This window comes from Elephas maximus, chromosome 2 (assembly GCF_024166365.1).
Source record: "Elephas maximus indicus isolate mEleMax1 chromosome 2, mEleMax1 primary haplotype, whole genome shotgun sequence".
Taxonomy (NCBI): Eukaryota; Metazoa; Chordata; class Mammalia; order Proboscidea; family Elephantidae; genus Elephas; species Elephas maximus.
In genome coordinates, this window is record NC_064820.1 from 192,096,741 (window position 1) to 192,111,326 (window position 14,586).

Consider the following 14,586-nt stretch of genomic DNA (forward strand, 5'->3'; position numbering starts at 1 on the left):
TCAAAGCCACCCAATAGCCATGGAAAGAAAGGCCTGACAATCTCCTTCTGTAAGATCACAGCCAAGAAAACCCTAAGAAGCAGTTCTACTCTATAACACGTGGGAGTTGCCATGAGTTGGAATGGACTCCATAGCAATGGGAATGAGTTTATTTGTCATTTGTAAGCATTTGGCTTACAAATGACATATAGGTTGTGTAGTTAAAAGTTGGCAGGTCAAACCCACCCAGAAGTGCCTGTGAAGAAAGGCCTGGTGATCTGTTTCTGAAAGGTCACAGCCTTGAAAACTCCATGGAGCACAGCTCCACTCTGGCACACATGGGGGCGCCAAGTCAGAGTGGATACGAGGGCAACTGATTTATTTGATATGTCATTTTTAGAAATACTCCCTTAAACCAACTTTTTCAGTCATCTAACCGGGTGCAGATTGCAGTGGTGTTGTGTAAGTGGGTGTCTGAACCAGGGATTATAGAGAGAGACTATATAGGTTGGGGGCTTCGGTTGTTCCGGCAGAAATGGCTTCTCCTGAGGAGGTGCTGCCAAAGAGGTGAAATTGTAGAGGTGCTTCAGTGAAGAGGGAAGCTTAAGTGCTGCAGCCCACAGCTGCCTGGGGTGGGCGGGTATCGCAGAGGGAATGAAGCCTGGGGAAAAATGGGGTGTGGCAACGGGGCTCGCAAATGGTAGCTGTGGTTAGTTTTTATTACTGTAGGTCACAAATTAATTTTCATTCTTGCCCAAAACAAAAATATACAGTACAGAATAGAACTGTTCCATAGGGTTTTCAAGGGTGTGACCTTTTAGAAACAGATGCCCAGGCCTTCCTCTGGGTGGACTCAAACCACCACCCTTGAGGTTAATAGTAGAGGGCATCACCGTTTGCACCTCCTGAAACTAGAAAAAGAAAACAAATCTTTTGCCATCAAGTCGATTCTGGACTCCTAGAGACTCCCTTTTTAGGAAACTGGCTCTTATTCTGGAAGGTCATTAGCTGCAGCAGCGGATCAATGCAGTAGTCCAGGAATGTGAGGGGGGCAGGTGTTGCGGAGAAGAACATTCGTGGAAGACACTTTTCCCTCCCCACCAGTTGTCTCCTGTCAGTTAAATAGTGATGAAGTCATGTACTTTCTCCTGACCAAAATACATTATTTTTATCTTAACTCTTGCAGTGATAGCTCCCAAAGGTTGGGCATTCTCCACCTGCCAGCACTAAGTGATTGCTCTTCAGGCCTTATCTTCTTAATCCTTACGACAATCCTAGGAGGTGGGTTTTCTCTCCTTTTTAGGAAGGTGGAAGCAGACTCAGAGAGAGTCAGCAATTTGCCCAAGGTCACACAGCTAGTAGATAGTGAAGTTGGAATTCAAACCCAGGTCCTCTCGACTCCAGGGTTATGAAGGATTGTGTAGTTCTGTCTCGGTCCCCATGATTGTGCTGTGTCAAAAGGGAGAACTGAAAATGGGAGATTGGGGCAGAGGGTACTTTTGGGTTTTTTGTTTGTTTTTCTTTTAAACACTGGAGGCCTTCTAGAACAAAAAAAATTTTTAAACCCTTAAAATGTCATTTTAACTACACAAATAATACGTGCTTATAGGCCCATTGGAGGAAGAGTATAAAATACAGAAAAGTCAAAAAGGGAACATTTATATCACCTATAATCCCAGTAATCAGAGGTAACCATTGTTAACCTTCTAGTGATATCCTTCCAGAAACAAAAGGGTATTATACTGTTCATATTATTTTGTAGTTTACTCTTTTCTCACTTAATAGACATCTTCCTATGTTAATGAATATGGATCATTATCTTTATCAAATGAAAGATAATAAATAATATCAATATTGAGCATCTAATAGTAGCTCATGTGTTCCTCTGCTCCCATCTCACTCAGAGCCTCAGCTTTCTCACCTGTAAAAGGGACAATTCAAAGGATTGCTTAACAGATTAAATGAGGTAATGTTTATAAAGCCATTAGCACAATGCCTAACACATAGTAAATGCTCAGCCTAATAAGATTGTTAGATGCTGTGGAGTTGGCCCCTGACTCATGGCAACCCCATACATGACAGAAGGAAACGCTGTCCAGTCCTGTGTCACCCCCACGATCACTTGCAGATCAGACCATTGTGATATTTACTTTTGGAGATCACCAGGCCTTTCTTCCTAGTTCCTCTAGTCTGGAAGCTGCACTGAAACCTGTTCAGTCAGCATCATAGCAACACGCAAGCCTCCACAGACAGATGAGTGGTGACTGCACAGGAGGTGCATTAGCCAGGAATCGAACCCGGGTGTCCTGTATGGAAAGCAAGAATTCTACCACTGAATCACCAGCGTGCCTCCGAATAATAAGATTAGCCATTATTATTCACTCATTCAATAATATGAATTTCTAACATTTATTAAGTGCTTACTCTGCCAGGCATTTTTTTTTTTTTTCTTTTTTAAGGGCTCGTTTAATCCTGGCACCAAAATGAATTCCAAACTAAGTACTGTACTATCATTATTCCCACTTTTCAGATGAGGAAAGTGAGTGATCGAGAGGCTAGATATCTTCTTGAAAGCCACAGAGCCAGGAAGGGGTGGAGATCCAAACCCAGGATGTCATGCTAGGACGCATGTACTTCCCCACCACGTCACCCTCTGCTTCAAACAAATGAAAATATTCACTGGGCATTTCCTCTGTGCCAGGCACTGTGCTCGGTCCTGGGGCTTCTATACCAGTCCCTGGGCATGTTTCCAAGGGCAGGCATGAGGCAAGACAGTGGCCCATCTCACTAAATTGTCATTGGGTTGGCAGGGCCTCCAGTTCCTATCGTCTCATCTGGTGATGTCATTTATTGTGTCTGTGTTCATCGTACTGAACCACGTAGAGGTAGAGAAATGCCTCCCCACCCAGGTTGATCATGGATATGCTTTGACTGTCTAGGATTGTAATGACTCTCCTCACTTGGTTTCCCTTCACCAGGGAGGCTCTGCACTCCTTCAGAGCAGGGACCAGGTCTCAAGTCTCCCCAGATCTCTTTGATCCAGCCCAGCACCTGGCTCTAAGTGCTGCGTTGTTGTTAACTACCCTGGAAATCAGCTCCAATTCATGGCTACATCACCTACAACAGAACAAAATGAAACGTTGCCTGGTCCTGCACCATCTTCAGATACAAAGTGGCAGCAGCAACAGACTTGAACACACCAACTACTGTGAAGATGGCTCCAAGTAGGTGCCAAATAGATAATGAGTACGTTAGTAAGCAAAGGTCCCTGGGTGGCACAGTTTGCACTCAACTGCGAACCTAGAGGTTGGTGGTTCAAACCCACCCAGTGGCTCTGCAGGAGAAAGGCCTGCTGATCTGCTTCTATAAAGATTATACAGCCAAGAAAACCCTGTGGAGCAGTTCTACTTTGTAACATGTGAGGTCTCCATGAGTTGGAATCGACTTGACGGCAACGGGCTTGGTTTTTCTTTTTTAAGTCAATGAGCAAATGAAGGAATGTGTGAGTAAATGAGTAGGTGAATGACTTAATAAAGGAATGTGTGGATAAATGAGTAAGAAGGAGCCAGCAAGTGAGGAAATGAATGAATGAAGTCCTTGTTAGGGGCAGGCATGAGGCTGATGAACAGGAAGTACTACACTGAAGTGGAGGGCCCTTCTCATGTCTTCTGTGTCACCCAGCCACGACAGCATCTACTCCTGTGGGGAACAGCCTGCCCACGTTGCTGATGAGAAGTGACTTCTGAACTTTCTTGCTTTTCCCCTCTGACTTCCTTACTGTCAGAGTCTAGGCACACACACAGTGAGTGGCCTTTAAGTTGATATTGCCTCAGCTTTCACTCACTCACAGATGTGGCCATTGTGGCTGAGTCTGAATCCAGAGACGTCGCCAAACCTGTCTGCAGGGGTCTGGAATGAAACCTAAAATAGGGCCCATCATGGGGCAAAGATAGTCAATCACCAGTATCAGTAAGTACTGGCGTTCAGTAATTTCACCACCACATGCCAGAGAACACTGATAAGCCACTGGAGAGCCCAGCCTGAGTCTGAATATTGGATGTTAGACAAGACACCACTTTCTCTGAGTTCCCCATCCCCATCTGTTAAATGACATTACAAAATCTTCTATCTGGCATCCAGCAGCACAGGCGCTCAATAGATATAGAGCATATATGAATAGAATGGATGGATGGGAGAGCTAATGAATGTACCCTTCATAGAATAAGCTCCTGGGTTCCCTAACTTGAGGACTCAGTGAAGGCTCAGAGCCTCTTACTTTCTACCCCTCCTCCCACTGCTGAAGTGCCAAGTAAGGAGCCTCCCACATCACAGGTGTCTCCCGCATGACGGAGCTGGGATTGGAGACTTCTGACCAAGGGGCACATCTCAGCCAGAGTAGTGGTCAGGCCTCTCCAGCCCCTCCAGGCAGTCTCCCCTGAGACAGGAAGCAGAGCTGAGGCTCTAGGGGTCTAGGGGACATGGAGGGACCCCAATGGGCATGATGGATGCAGGTGGGCCTACAGGGCCTGGACAAATTCAAGCCTTCTCAAGGCTCTAGCAGAATTTTTTTAAAAAAGCAAAGAGCACAAGTGAATTCCAGCCAGCCTGGCGCACAGCATGTTTACATCAAGCACAGAAAGCTTACAGTTTGCGTCATCAGCAGTTAATAGTGAAAGCCTGAGTGTCAGGACCCTTGTGAACACGAGGCTTAGCCTCAGGACTCCCCTGAGTCCACACCCAGGCCTCTACTTCTGTTAGGAATAATTGAGCATTATGTGCCAGGCAACGCTATGGGGCAGTTCTACTGTGTCCTTTAGGATCACTACGAGTCGATACCGACTAGACAGCAATGGGTTTGTTTGTTTGTTTTTGATGTGCCAGGCATTGTTCTAAACACTCTACAGATTAACTAGACACTAAACAGATTAACACCTTTAACCCTCATAACAGCCCTCTGAGGTAGGTACTAAGATCATTCCCATTTCACAGATGAGGGAATTGAGGCTCAGAAACATGGACTCAGTCACCCAAGGTCCTGCACCATATGAAGCAGCGCTGGCATCCAGGTCTGACACTACAACCCCAGGGCTTCTGCACATGGCTACAAAAACTAGGATGGGATGTGGGGAGCTTTGCAAAACCAGGTGGTTGGTTCAGAATGATTCTCAAACATTGGTGTGCCTCAAAATCTTTGTGTGCTTACAATTCAGACTCCCTGGCCTTGATCTATCTTCTGGTTCTGTAGGACTGTGATAGAGCCTGAGCATCTGCATTTTGAACAGGCTTCTCGATTACTTTTAAGAAGCCTGCTCAAATATGGCATTTGGAGCAACACGATGTTTAAAGCACTCCAGCATGCCTAGATGACCTCTGTGGTCTTCTCTGCAAATGGTAAGTGGGACGAAGAAGGAGTTGGGGATAGAAGAGAGACCATTGGTGGTATACCATTAAAAGAACATCAGTAAGCCTCTACTGCCCATCAGTGGATAAACGGATAAAGACAATGTGGTATATACATACAATGGAGTACTACTCAGCCAGAAAGAGAAATGAGGTCTTGCTACATGTTACAACATGGATGGAGCTTGAAGATGTTATGCTGAGTGAAATAAGTTGGTCACAAAAGGACAAATATTGCATGACCTCACTTATATAAAAAGACAAGAACAGGCAAAATGTATAGAGACCAAAGTTTACTAGTGGTTACCAGGGCAGGAGGAAGAGGGAAAAGGGGGTTATTGCTTACAGTGCACTGAGTTTCTGTTTATGGTGATGGAAAAATCCCATAAGAGTGAGGTTGCACAGCCAATTAATGTAATTAATGTCAATAAGTTGCACACCTGTAAAAACTTGAATTGGCAAAAGTTGTATGACAGATATATTCACAACAACAGAAAGAGCAGCTGCTGAGGTTGCTTATGTACAACTAAACACCTCATGAGATTTGGTTTCTTGGTTTGGAGGTTTAGGGTCATGGTTTCCTGGGACATCCCAGTTAATTGGCCTAATATCATGTTTAGTGCTTCTTCAGTCTCCTAGATTTTTTTGTATGGCCTGGGGTCTTAAAAGCTTGCAAATAGCCATGCAAGGCACACTATTGGTCTACGTTCACATGGAGCAACAGAGGAAGAAGGAGAGTCAGGAGTAAAAAAAATAAAAACCCTTGCCTTCAAGTCAGACTCAAAGTGACCCTAGAGGACAGAGTAGAACTGCCCCATAGGGTTTCCAAGACTGTTATCATTACTGAAGCAGAATGCACATCTTTCTCCCGCAGAGCAGCTGGTGGGTTTGTGCCTCCAACCTTTTGGTTAGGAGAACTATTAACCACTGTGCCACAAGGGCTCCTTGAGTCAGGAATAAACCTGTTGCAGTGAGTGAATTCTGACTCAGAGGGACCTTACAGGTCCCGGTAGAACTGTCCCATAGGGTTTCCAAGGCTTTAAATCTTTACGGAAGCAGACTACCACATCTTTCTCTTGAGCTGCTGGAGGGTTCGAATAGCAGACCTTTCTGTTAACAGCCAAGCGCTTAAGTACTGCACCCCCAGGACTCCTGTGAGACAGGAATAGGAGGAAGAAATGCAATGTGTGGCTAATTGCCTCCATGAACAACTGCCTCCTTCGCCATGAAACAAGAATTGGATGATGCCCAGCTACCACTACTAAACGCTTTGTTCAAAGATTCTGTAGAAGAATTCTAACCAAAAAGGGGGAAATGCAGAACAGAATTTAAAATTCCGATGTGCTCCAGACTTTCTGGAGCCATGGAAGCTGGATGAACCCCTGAAACTATTGCCCTGAGATAATCTTTAAACTTTAAACCAAAAATATCCCCCAAAGTCTTCTTAAAACCAATCAATATTTTAGTAAAGGTCTTTCTTGAGCATTGTGCTCTCTTAAGAACGATCTATATGGGATCAAACTGACAACAGCAACTGAAAGATTAGATAGGAAACTTGGGGGACAGTGAGCTTACGTTATTGGGGAAGGAACAATTCAGAACAGGAGGGTGAGAATGGTTGCACAACTTGAAGTATGTCATCGATGTCACTGAATTGTACATGTAGAAATCGTTGAACTGGTATATGTTCTCCTATGTGTAGTCTCAACAACAACAAAAAATAAATTATTTAAAAAGAAAGCGCCTCTGTTGCAGGTCCTACAAAAGTACACACCTTCTCCCCAGCAGTGCCGTTCCTGCGAGGCTCCGCAACGAGCTCCGGCAGCCCGACGAAATGAGGCGCTGCAATTCCACGCCGAGTCGCAGAGGGCGCCACTCCGCCTAGCTCAGACGGAAACTGGAAGGCGGAAAGGCAGGCCCACTTCCGGCCCTGCGCGCGGCGGCTCTGAGGACGCCTGGCGCCTGGTGAGTAGGGGTCGGTGATTTCTCGGATCCCGAAGAGCTCGGTCCCATAGGACCGTCCCCCGCGTGCCGGTACCCCTCGGTTTCCCAGAAGTCGCTCAGCGTGACCCCCAACTCTGCATTCTTTCCCAGCCCGGGCATTCCTCCCCGGAATCAGCCTCAAGGCCCCCATTGCGGCCGTGGTCCCCACGAATTCTCTAGTCAGGCATGCGCCTCCCCTCCCCCCTACACATACCTCATGCCTTGTAACAGCCAAATCTCTTACACCCCCTATTCTCCTTCCTCGGGCGCCTGCTCCCAAGGCCACCTCTGCCCACGGAGCAGTTCCGCGGGGATGGGGAGGGGGCTCTGGGTGGGGAACAGGCCTTTGTACCCCCCGAATGCCCCTTCGCTCCCTCGCTCGCCCCTCTTTGCAGACGGTCACCATGAAGTTCAACCCGTTCGTGACTTCGGACCGCAGCAAGAACCGCAAACGCCACTTCAATGCTCCGTCGCACGTGCGCAGGAAGATCATGTCGTCCCCGCTCTCCAAGGAGCTGCGACAGAAGTATAATGTCCGCTCCATGCCCATCCGCAAGGACGACGAGGTCCAGGTATGTATCTTTCAGTTGTTGTTCCCGAGCCTCGCGGCGCTCGGGTGTCACCGTTGCCTGAGCACGTTGTGTGCGCTTTAGTTTTAGAAGAATCTCTTACTCAGTTAGCACTCAGAAGATTCACCTGTTTTCAGGACCCTGCCAGGAAACTGAAATGCAGGACCTTGCAGATGCAGTGGACCGGAGGAGGGGCCAAGGGCTGCCAGAGAGTGCCTGCCCTATTTAAGGGCATTAAAAGTCTTTAATGCCCGTTGCCGTCGAGTGGACTCAGACTCATAATGACCCTATAGGACAGAGTAAAATTGCCTCATAGGGTTTCCAAGGAGCAACTGTAGCTCTTAAGCACTGTGCCACTAGGGCACCAGTTCTTTAATAGTAATCATTAAAAACAAAAAAAAAAAAACAAATATATGGATATATATATGTATGAGCCATCCAAAAATCTGCTTTTTCATTTGGCCCTGTGCCTGCTAGTTTGCCAGTATTGCTCAGGGTGGTTCTTTGAACCAAACTTTCTAGGGGATAATGCTGTAGAGAGAGTAGTGTTTTTGGTGTCACTGGGTTTGATGTGATTGGTGGACAGGGATTTGTGGCAGATGAACATATGATCGTATTGGATTTGGTGATGAAAACACAGAAGGAACAACAAGTTAGAGTGAAATTAAGAGTGTAGCCCACATGAGAATGCATTAGTCCTCTCTTCTCTGACTAGAGTTTACAGAGGGGAGGGGGATGTAGGCAGGGGCTAGTTTCATCCCTTGAATGAATATTTATTGAGCACTTATCAGGCACTTTAAACACCAGCAGTGAATAAGACACACAGCCCCTGCCCTCATGGAGCTCACGTTTTACAGCAGGGTTTACCAACCTCAACATTGTTAACATCTTGGACCCAATAATTCTTTGTCATGGGGCTGTCCTGTGCATTGTAGGATATTTAGCAGCATCCCTGGCCCCTTCCTATTAGATGCCAATAGCATCCCTCTCCAAGTCCTGACAACCAGAAATGTTTCCAGACTTTGCCAGATGTCCCCTGGGGTAAAGGGGAGCAAATCCACACCACCCTCAGTTGAGAACTATTTCATTAGAGAATGAAATAAGGCTAAGGGGCTTGGTATATCTTCTAAGCCATTGACACTTTTTGAAGGTCCAGGAGCTATGTCTAAGAGCAAAAGCCTGGAAGCAGGGGAGCTAGAACTAGAAAATTTGGGTTCTCTTCCTCAGTCTCACACTTCCTTCCAGCTACTACTCTCTGTTCCCCATTCATAGCCAAGCTCCTCAAAAGAGTTGTCTGCACCTGCTTGCCTCCCATTCACTCTTAGATACACTCCAGCCTGACCTCTGTTCTCACTACTTTCCAGAAACTGCGTTTGGTTGAGATCACGAATAACCCCCTTTAATCAAAATCCAGCACACACATCTTGATTTCATCATACTTCTCAGTAGCATTTGGTATGGGTGGTACCAACTTAACTTCTTGAAATAGTCTCTGGCTTCTTTGACACTTCAGGCTCGTGGTTTACTTCTAACTTCTCAGATCTTTTGCTCCCATTTCTTCTGTGTGTGATCCCTAAATGCTGGAGTTCATCAGAGCCTGGGCCTGGTTTATTGTCTCCTCTTGCTCTGAATTTTATACCTGGGTGGTAATGTCTATTCCCAGAGCTTGAAATGTCTGCCCTGTGCTAACATCTCCCTCATTTATGTCCAATCCAAACCATTTTTTCTGTGTACAGACCTGTAGATCTAACTACATGATGCTGAGCATTTCTGTTTAGGTATCTCATGGGCATCTCAAACAACTTATCTGCAAGTACTCTTGATACTAACACCCCTGCTGCCTCCAAGATCTGGTTTTAAAAAAAAACCATTACCATCAAGTCATTCGGACTCATAGCAACTCTGTGGAACAGAGTAGAACTGCCCCGTAGGGTTTCCAAGGCTGTAAATTATTACGGAAGCAGGCTGCCACATCTTTATCCCAATTTTCAACTTACCGTGCTCTTAATTCGAGGCATCACCATCTCTCTCCTGGACTATTATAATAGCCTCCTAAATTCTTCCAACTTTTACTCCTGTTTATTCACAAATGGTATTCACAAATCAGACCCTCCTTAAAGCCACCAGTGGTACCTGATGTACTTACTGTAAAATCTAAAATTGTTGACTGTGATCTAGTGCCAGTCTACCTCACCAGCCTCACCTAATCGCATTCTTGCCTCTCATGCTCTACACTTCAGCCTCACCGGCCTTTTCAGGTCCTCAGATAGAGCTTGATCCTTTCTCCCTCGGAGTCTTTGCCCAGAATGCTCCCTCTGCCTGGAGTATCCTTCTTGCCTTCACCTGGCTAACTCCGGCTCGTTTTTTAATCAGTTCTTCAGAGGAGCCTTCCCTGATCCTTTCATCAAAATCATAGCATAGCATCTTTTATTTTTCCTTTATGGCAATGAACATAATTTGAGATCTTTTTTAACTGAGGCATAGTTTGTATACAATAAAGTACACCAATCAATGAGTTTCAATGTATGTAAAAACATGTAGCCACCACCCAAATTATGATGTAGACCACTTTTGTCCTGTCAACCCAGGAAGTTTCCATGTGCCTGTTGCAGTTAATGATCATGTACGGGTATGCCTATTTATTAACTGATTACTACCCATTAGACTAAGCTCCATGAGGCCAGAGAGCTTGTCTGTTTTGTTGCCTTACCCCAGTGCAGAGCCTAGCACACAGCTGGGCTCAGTCAATATTTGTTGAATGAATGAGAAAAAATACTGACTGACAGACACAGGAGGTAAGATAAAGGAGGAGAGATGGAGAGTAGAAGGAGCTGCCTCTGACTTTTTTTAATGCCTATGAGATACGAATTGTTTCCTTTTTAAATAGGAAGAAACTGAAACTCAAATTAAATAAAATAGAAATAATACAGAAAATGAGTGCAAAAGCCAGGAATTCAGGTTCTGACTCCAAAGACCAAACTTTTATCTACTTCGCCACCTAGAGAATAAAACGGCCCCAATTAGGTTTGTTAAAGCTACCTTCTCTTTCTTAGGATCTTCTAAATCTTATTTACCTCCCTCTTTTTTTTTCTAGGTAGGTAACTATTCCTCCTACTTTACAGAGGGCATTGAAGCCATCAGCCAGGAACTCTAACTCCTCGCTCCACACCCACCAGATTGCCTGCAGTTCTACCCTTCTTGTCCTCCTGCTCTCCTATTACAGTAAAGAGAATCCCTGTTTGTATCTAAAGCTAATCCATCTGCCACTGTGCCCTTCAGTCTTCAGTTCGCCTCTTGCCTCTTGGAAATCATTCCAGTCATTACCCCATTTCTTCTTTAGTTTCTCATTAGCATTTAAATATGTTTTTGGTTTTTTTTTTTTTCCTTAAAAATAAAAAATTTTCCCTTAACTTCACATCCCCTTCCAGCATCTATCTGTTCTATATCTCATCCTCTTCCCTTTTCTTACTTTGCTGACCTTCTCACCTTTGGTGCACATACTGTACATGGCTTCCATCCCACCACTCCTCACCACGCTCACCAATGACCATCCTCTCAGATACGTTACTTTATTCTTCTTGTGCTTGACCATCCCCGTAGCTTTGACATTCTTCTCTTAGCTACTGTAACACTACACTCCCGTGGTTTCGTGTTCTCTCTGGCCACTTCAGGCTCTTCCATAGTGTTGGTTTTTCTTAGATTTTTGTATTTTCTCCTCTTCTCAAAACTTCCTGAGCCTAAATCAGGCTTTGAATTGTCATCTCTGTGGATGACTCCCAAGTCTCTGTTGCTGGCCCAGTTGGCCTTCCAGCTGTGTATGGAATTCCCCACTACAATGTTCCCCCGACGCCTCAAATTCACCATACTCCAAACTAAGCTATTTCCTTCTAAAATCTCTTTCTTCTTATGTTCCATTTCTCTGGAAAAGGCACATCTGTCCATCCACTTGCCAGAGCCAAACTCTGGATATTGTCCTTGCCTCTTCTCCCTTCGCTTCCTGGTTTAGTCTTACCTTGTCTCCCTCCTCAATTGGTCTACTGTTTGGGCTTGTCTTGCTAGCATCTTCCTTTAGCTTTGATGATAGTTAATAGTGGCTTTTCCACAGACTTCCAAGTTTGCTCCGAACTGGGTAGATGCTGAATAAGGCATGACTGTCATCTTTTCAACCTGAACATTGCCTTGGAAAGTAAGTTGAACACTCTAAGTGGACATTTTAGGGTTCTCATTGAGATTCTCAAATTCCCTACATGTGGTAATTCCTCTATGCTTACTAATCAACATCACTTAATATTTGCCTGCTCTTTAGTAAGCTTTTACCTTCAGCGAAATGCTAACCTAATTGAACCCATCACCATATTTTTAATTGAAGTTAATGCTTGGACAAATTTTTTAGTATGGAAAAACAGCCTACAAGATCTTAATTTAATATTTTTACTTTTTATAGTTATAAAATATTTGCGTGTTATAGAAAATTTGAAAGAACAGGAGAATAGAGGGAAAAGTAACTATATAACTATATGTAATACTGTTTCCTAGAGACAGTGCTTTCGTTTCTGTGCCAAATATACATGTATGTTTTTTTATCATGGTGAAAAAATACATAACAAAACATAATGCCATCTCACCATTTCTACATGTACATTTTAGTATTTGTATTTAAGATATACTCATTTTTTTTTGTATTTTTAAATACAAAATAATTCTACACTTTACATAAATATTTTTAAATACAGATTCAGAGTATATTCTGTATATAGCTTTATACCCTCACTTTTCATTAAAGTTCTTGAGCATTTTCCTGCTTGAAAACATGGATTTTAAATGGTTGCATGCCAGCCTCTCTTCGTATAATCTCTTTAAACACTCTTCTCTATTTGGATCTTTAGAGTTTCTTTTTTTTTTTGAACTCTTGAAACTAGTTCTGTGATGAGCATCCTGGTTCAAAGAAATTTTTTGTTCTTAAGATAAGGAAAGAAAGTAATTCAGATGAAGAATTTCTGCCTGACCTAGAATAACACAAAGCAGATTTATACCAGAAAAGCATCTGATTTTTGAATGCTAGGATTAATCTGCTTTTGTACAAGATGCTGTATTTTCAGCCTGCATGTTCCTGATAATTAGCTTCCTCGTTATAACTGATGCGTCAGAAATAAGGGAAAATTCTCTGTTGTATTTTCTTTTAGGTGGTTCGAGGACACTACAAAGGTCAACAAATTGGCAAGGTAGTCCAGGTATACAGAAAGAAGTATGTCATCTACATTGAGAGGGTGCAGCGTGAGAAAGCTAATGGTACAACTGTCCATGTGGGCATTCACCCAAGCAAGGTATGGTCTGGTGCTGAATAGTGGCAACAGCAGTGTAGTATAGCATTGCTGTTAGAGTTATTGACGTGGTAGCACGGTGTACACAGGTGGCCATAGTAAGGCCTTCCAGAGGTGGGCCAGGCTGGCTTCGTTGATTGATTCATTGGTTTGGTGGTATCCTCAAGGATCTAGATTCTTTTCGTATCTGTTTTGTCTTCATTGGTGTCGAATCCCATCTTCAAGCTGGTGGCAAGAGAGCTCCAGGCGTTCCAGGCCTCACTTCCCTAGTAGATAATGTCTAGAGGGAGGATACCTCCTCCTGTGGCCCTAGTGGAATATGCTATCTCTCCTTTGCACTCCCATTTTATGCATTGTATAATAAGACTTTCTCTCCTTCCAATGTTTCAGATCTTCAAAGGAAAAATGGCTGGGGTCTCATTTATCCTTATGATCTCTGTATTGCCCAGCAGCTGGTGGGAATACAGATATTTTTAAAGCAGTGGATTTTTGCTAGCCAAGGAATGAACAAACCAGAAACACATTGGTAGTCTCATTTTTACCCAACCCAGATGATATTTCATATCACTAGTCTCTGGTGAGCCTCAGGAGTTAGGGGGTGGGAGGCCAGATAGCAGAAGAAGGAACTCAAACCACTGTTGTTGAGAGAAGCTCTGCTGTAAAGGATAATTGTGGTTATAAGTCCTTTCCACGTAAAAAAAACTAAAGATCTGTTTGTTTTCTCACTCCTAATAGGTGGTTATCACCAGGCTAAAACTGGACAAAGATCGGAAAAAAATTCTCGAACGCAAAGCCAAATCTCGACAAGTTGGAAAAGAGAAAGGAAAATATAAGGAAGAACTTATTGAGAAAATGCAGGAATGAATAGAACCTGTTGTACAACTACAGTTTAACCATAGAATTTTAGCCTAGTTTGTGTCCGTTGGGAACTTTTCAGGATATCTCTGGAACATTTCATTTCCCTCTTGTTGTGTTATTGATAAGTGGCTCTGTAAATCTATTCTGATTAACAATTTAATTAATAAAAATTGGAATATTTCCTAATTGTAAATGATGTTTGTCTTGTTTTGTAAATAAAATCCATCTTGTTATCAGGTTCCCTTTTCAGTCTTCTAACATGTTTAGTCTGCTGAGCAACAAAATAGCAATGGTGGAAGGGACAGGGCTCTGGTCCCTGGTGCAAGGGTTGGCCACACTGCAGAGCAGTTCATGAAGTGAACTGGCCCTGAAGGCCATGTCTGGGGTTGCCCTGCACTCCCACGTCTGTCAGGCCTGGCATTGCTCTCAGGCCTCTTTCTGTTTCCCCAATTTGTCTCTGCTTCGTGTTCCAACCA

The 14,586-nt window shown here is 44.0% G+C and overlaps 1 protein-coding gene across 2 annotated transcripts in view; it reads left to right on the forward strand.

Annotated features, from left to right (window-relative positions):
* The window catches only part of ERGIC1 (endoplasmic reticulum-golgi intermediate compartment 1), a 169,057-nt gene extending 154,756 nt beyond the window's left edge, over window positions 1-14,301 (forward strand). The window contains exons 10-13 of one of the 2 annotated variants that reach the window (XM_049874329.1): window positions 7,168-7,344; window positions 7,758-7,934; window positions 13,115-13,255; window positions 13,988-14,301. In XM_049874329.1, the coding sequence (XP_049730286.1) occupies window positions 7,168-7,344; window positions 7,758-7,934; window positions 13,115-13,255; window positions 13,988-14,116 (624 nt within the window). In that variant the 3' untranslated portion in view covers window positions 14,117-14,301. Of the gene's footprint in view, window positions 1-7,134; window positions 7,345-7,757; window positions 7,935-12,036; window positions 12,133-13,114; window positions 13,256-13,987 lie in introns of those variants that run through there. The other variant, XM_049874330.1, reaches the window with a different exon arrangement.
* Window positions 14,302-14,586: the final 285 nt, after the last annotated feature.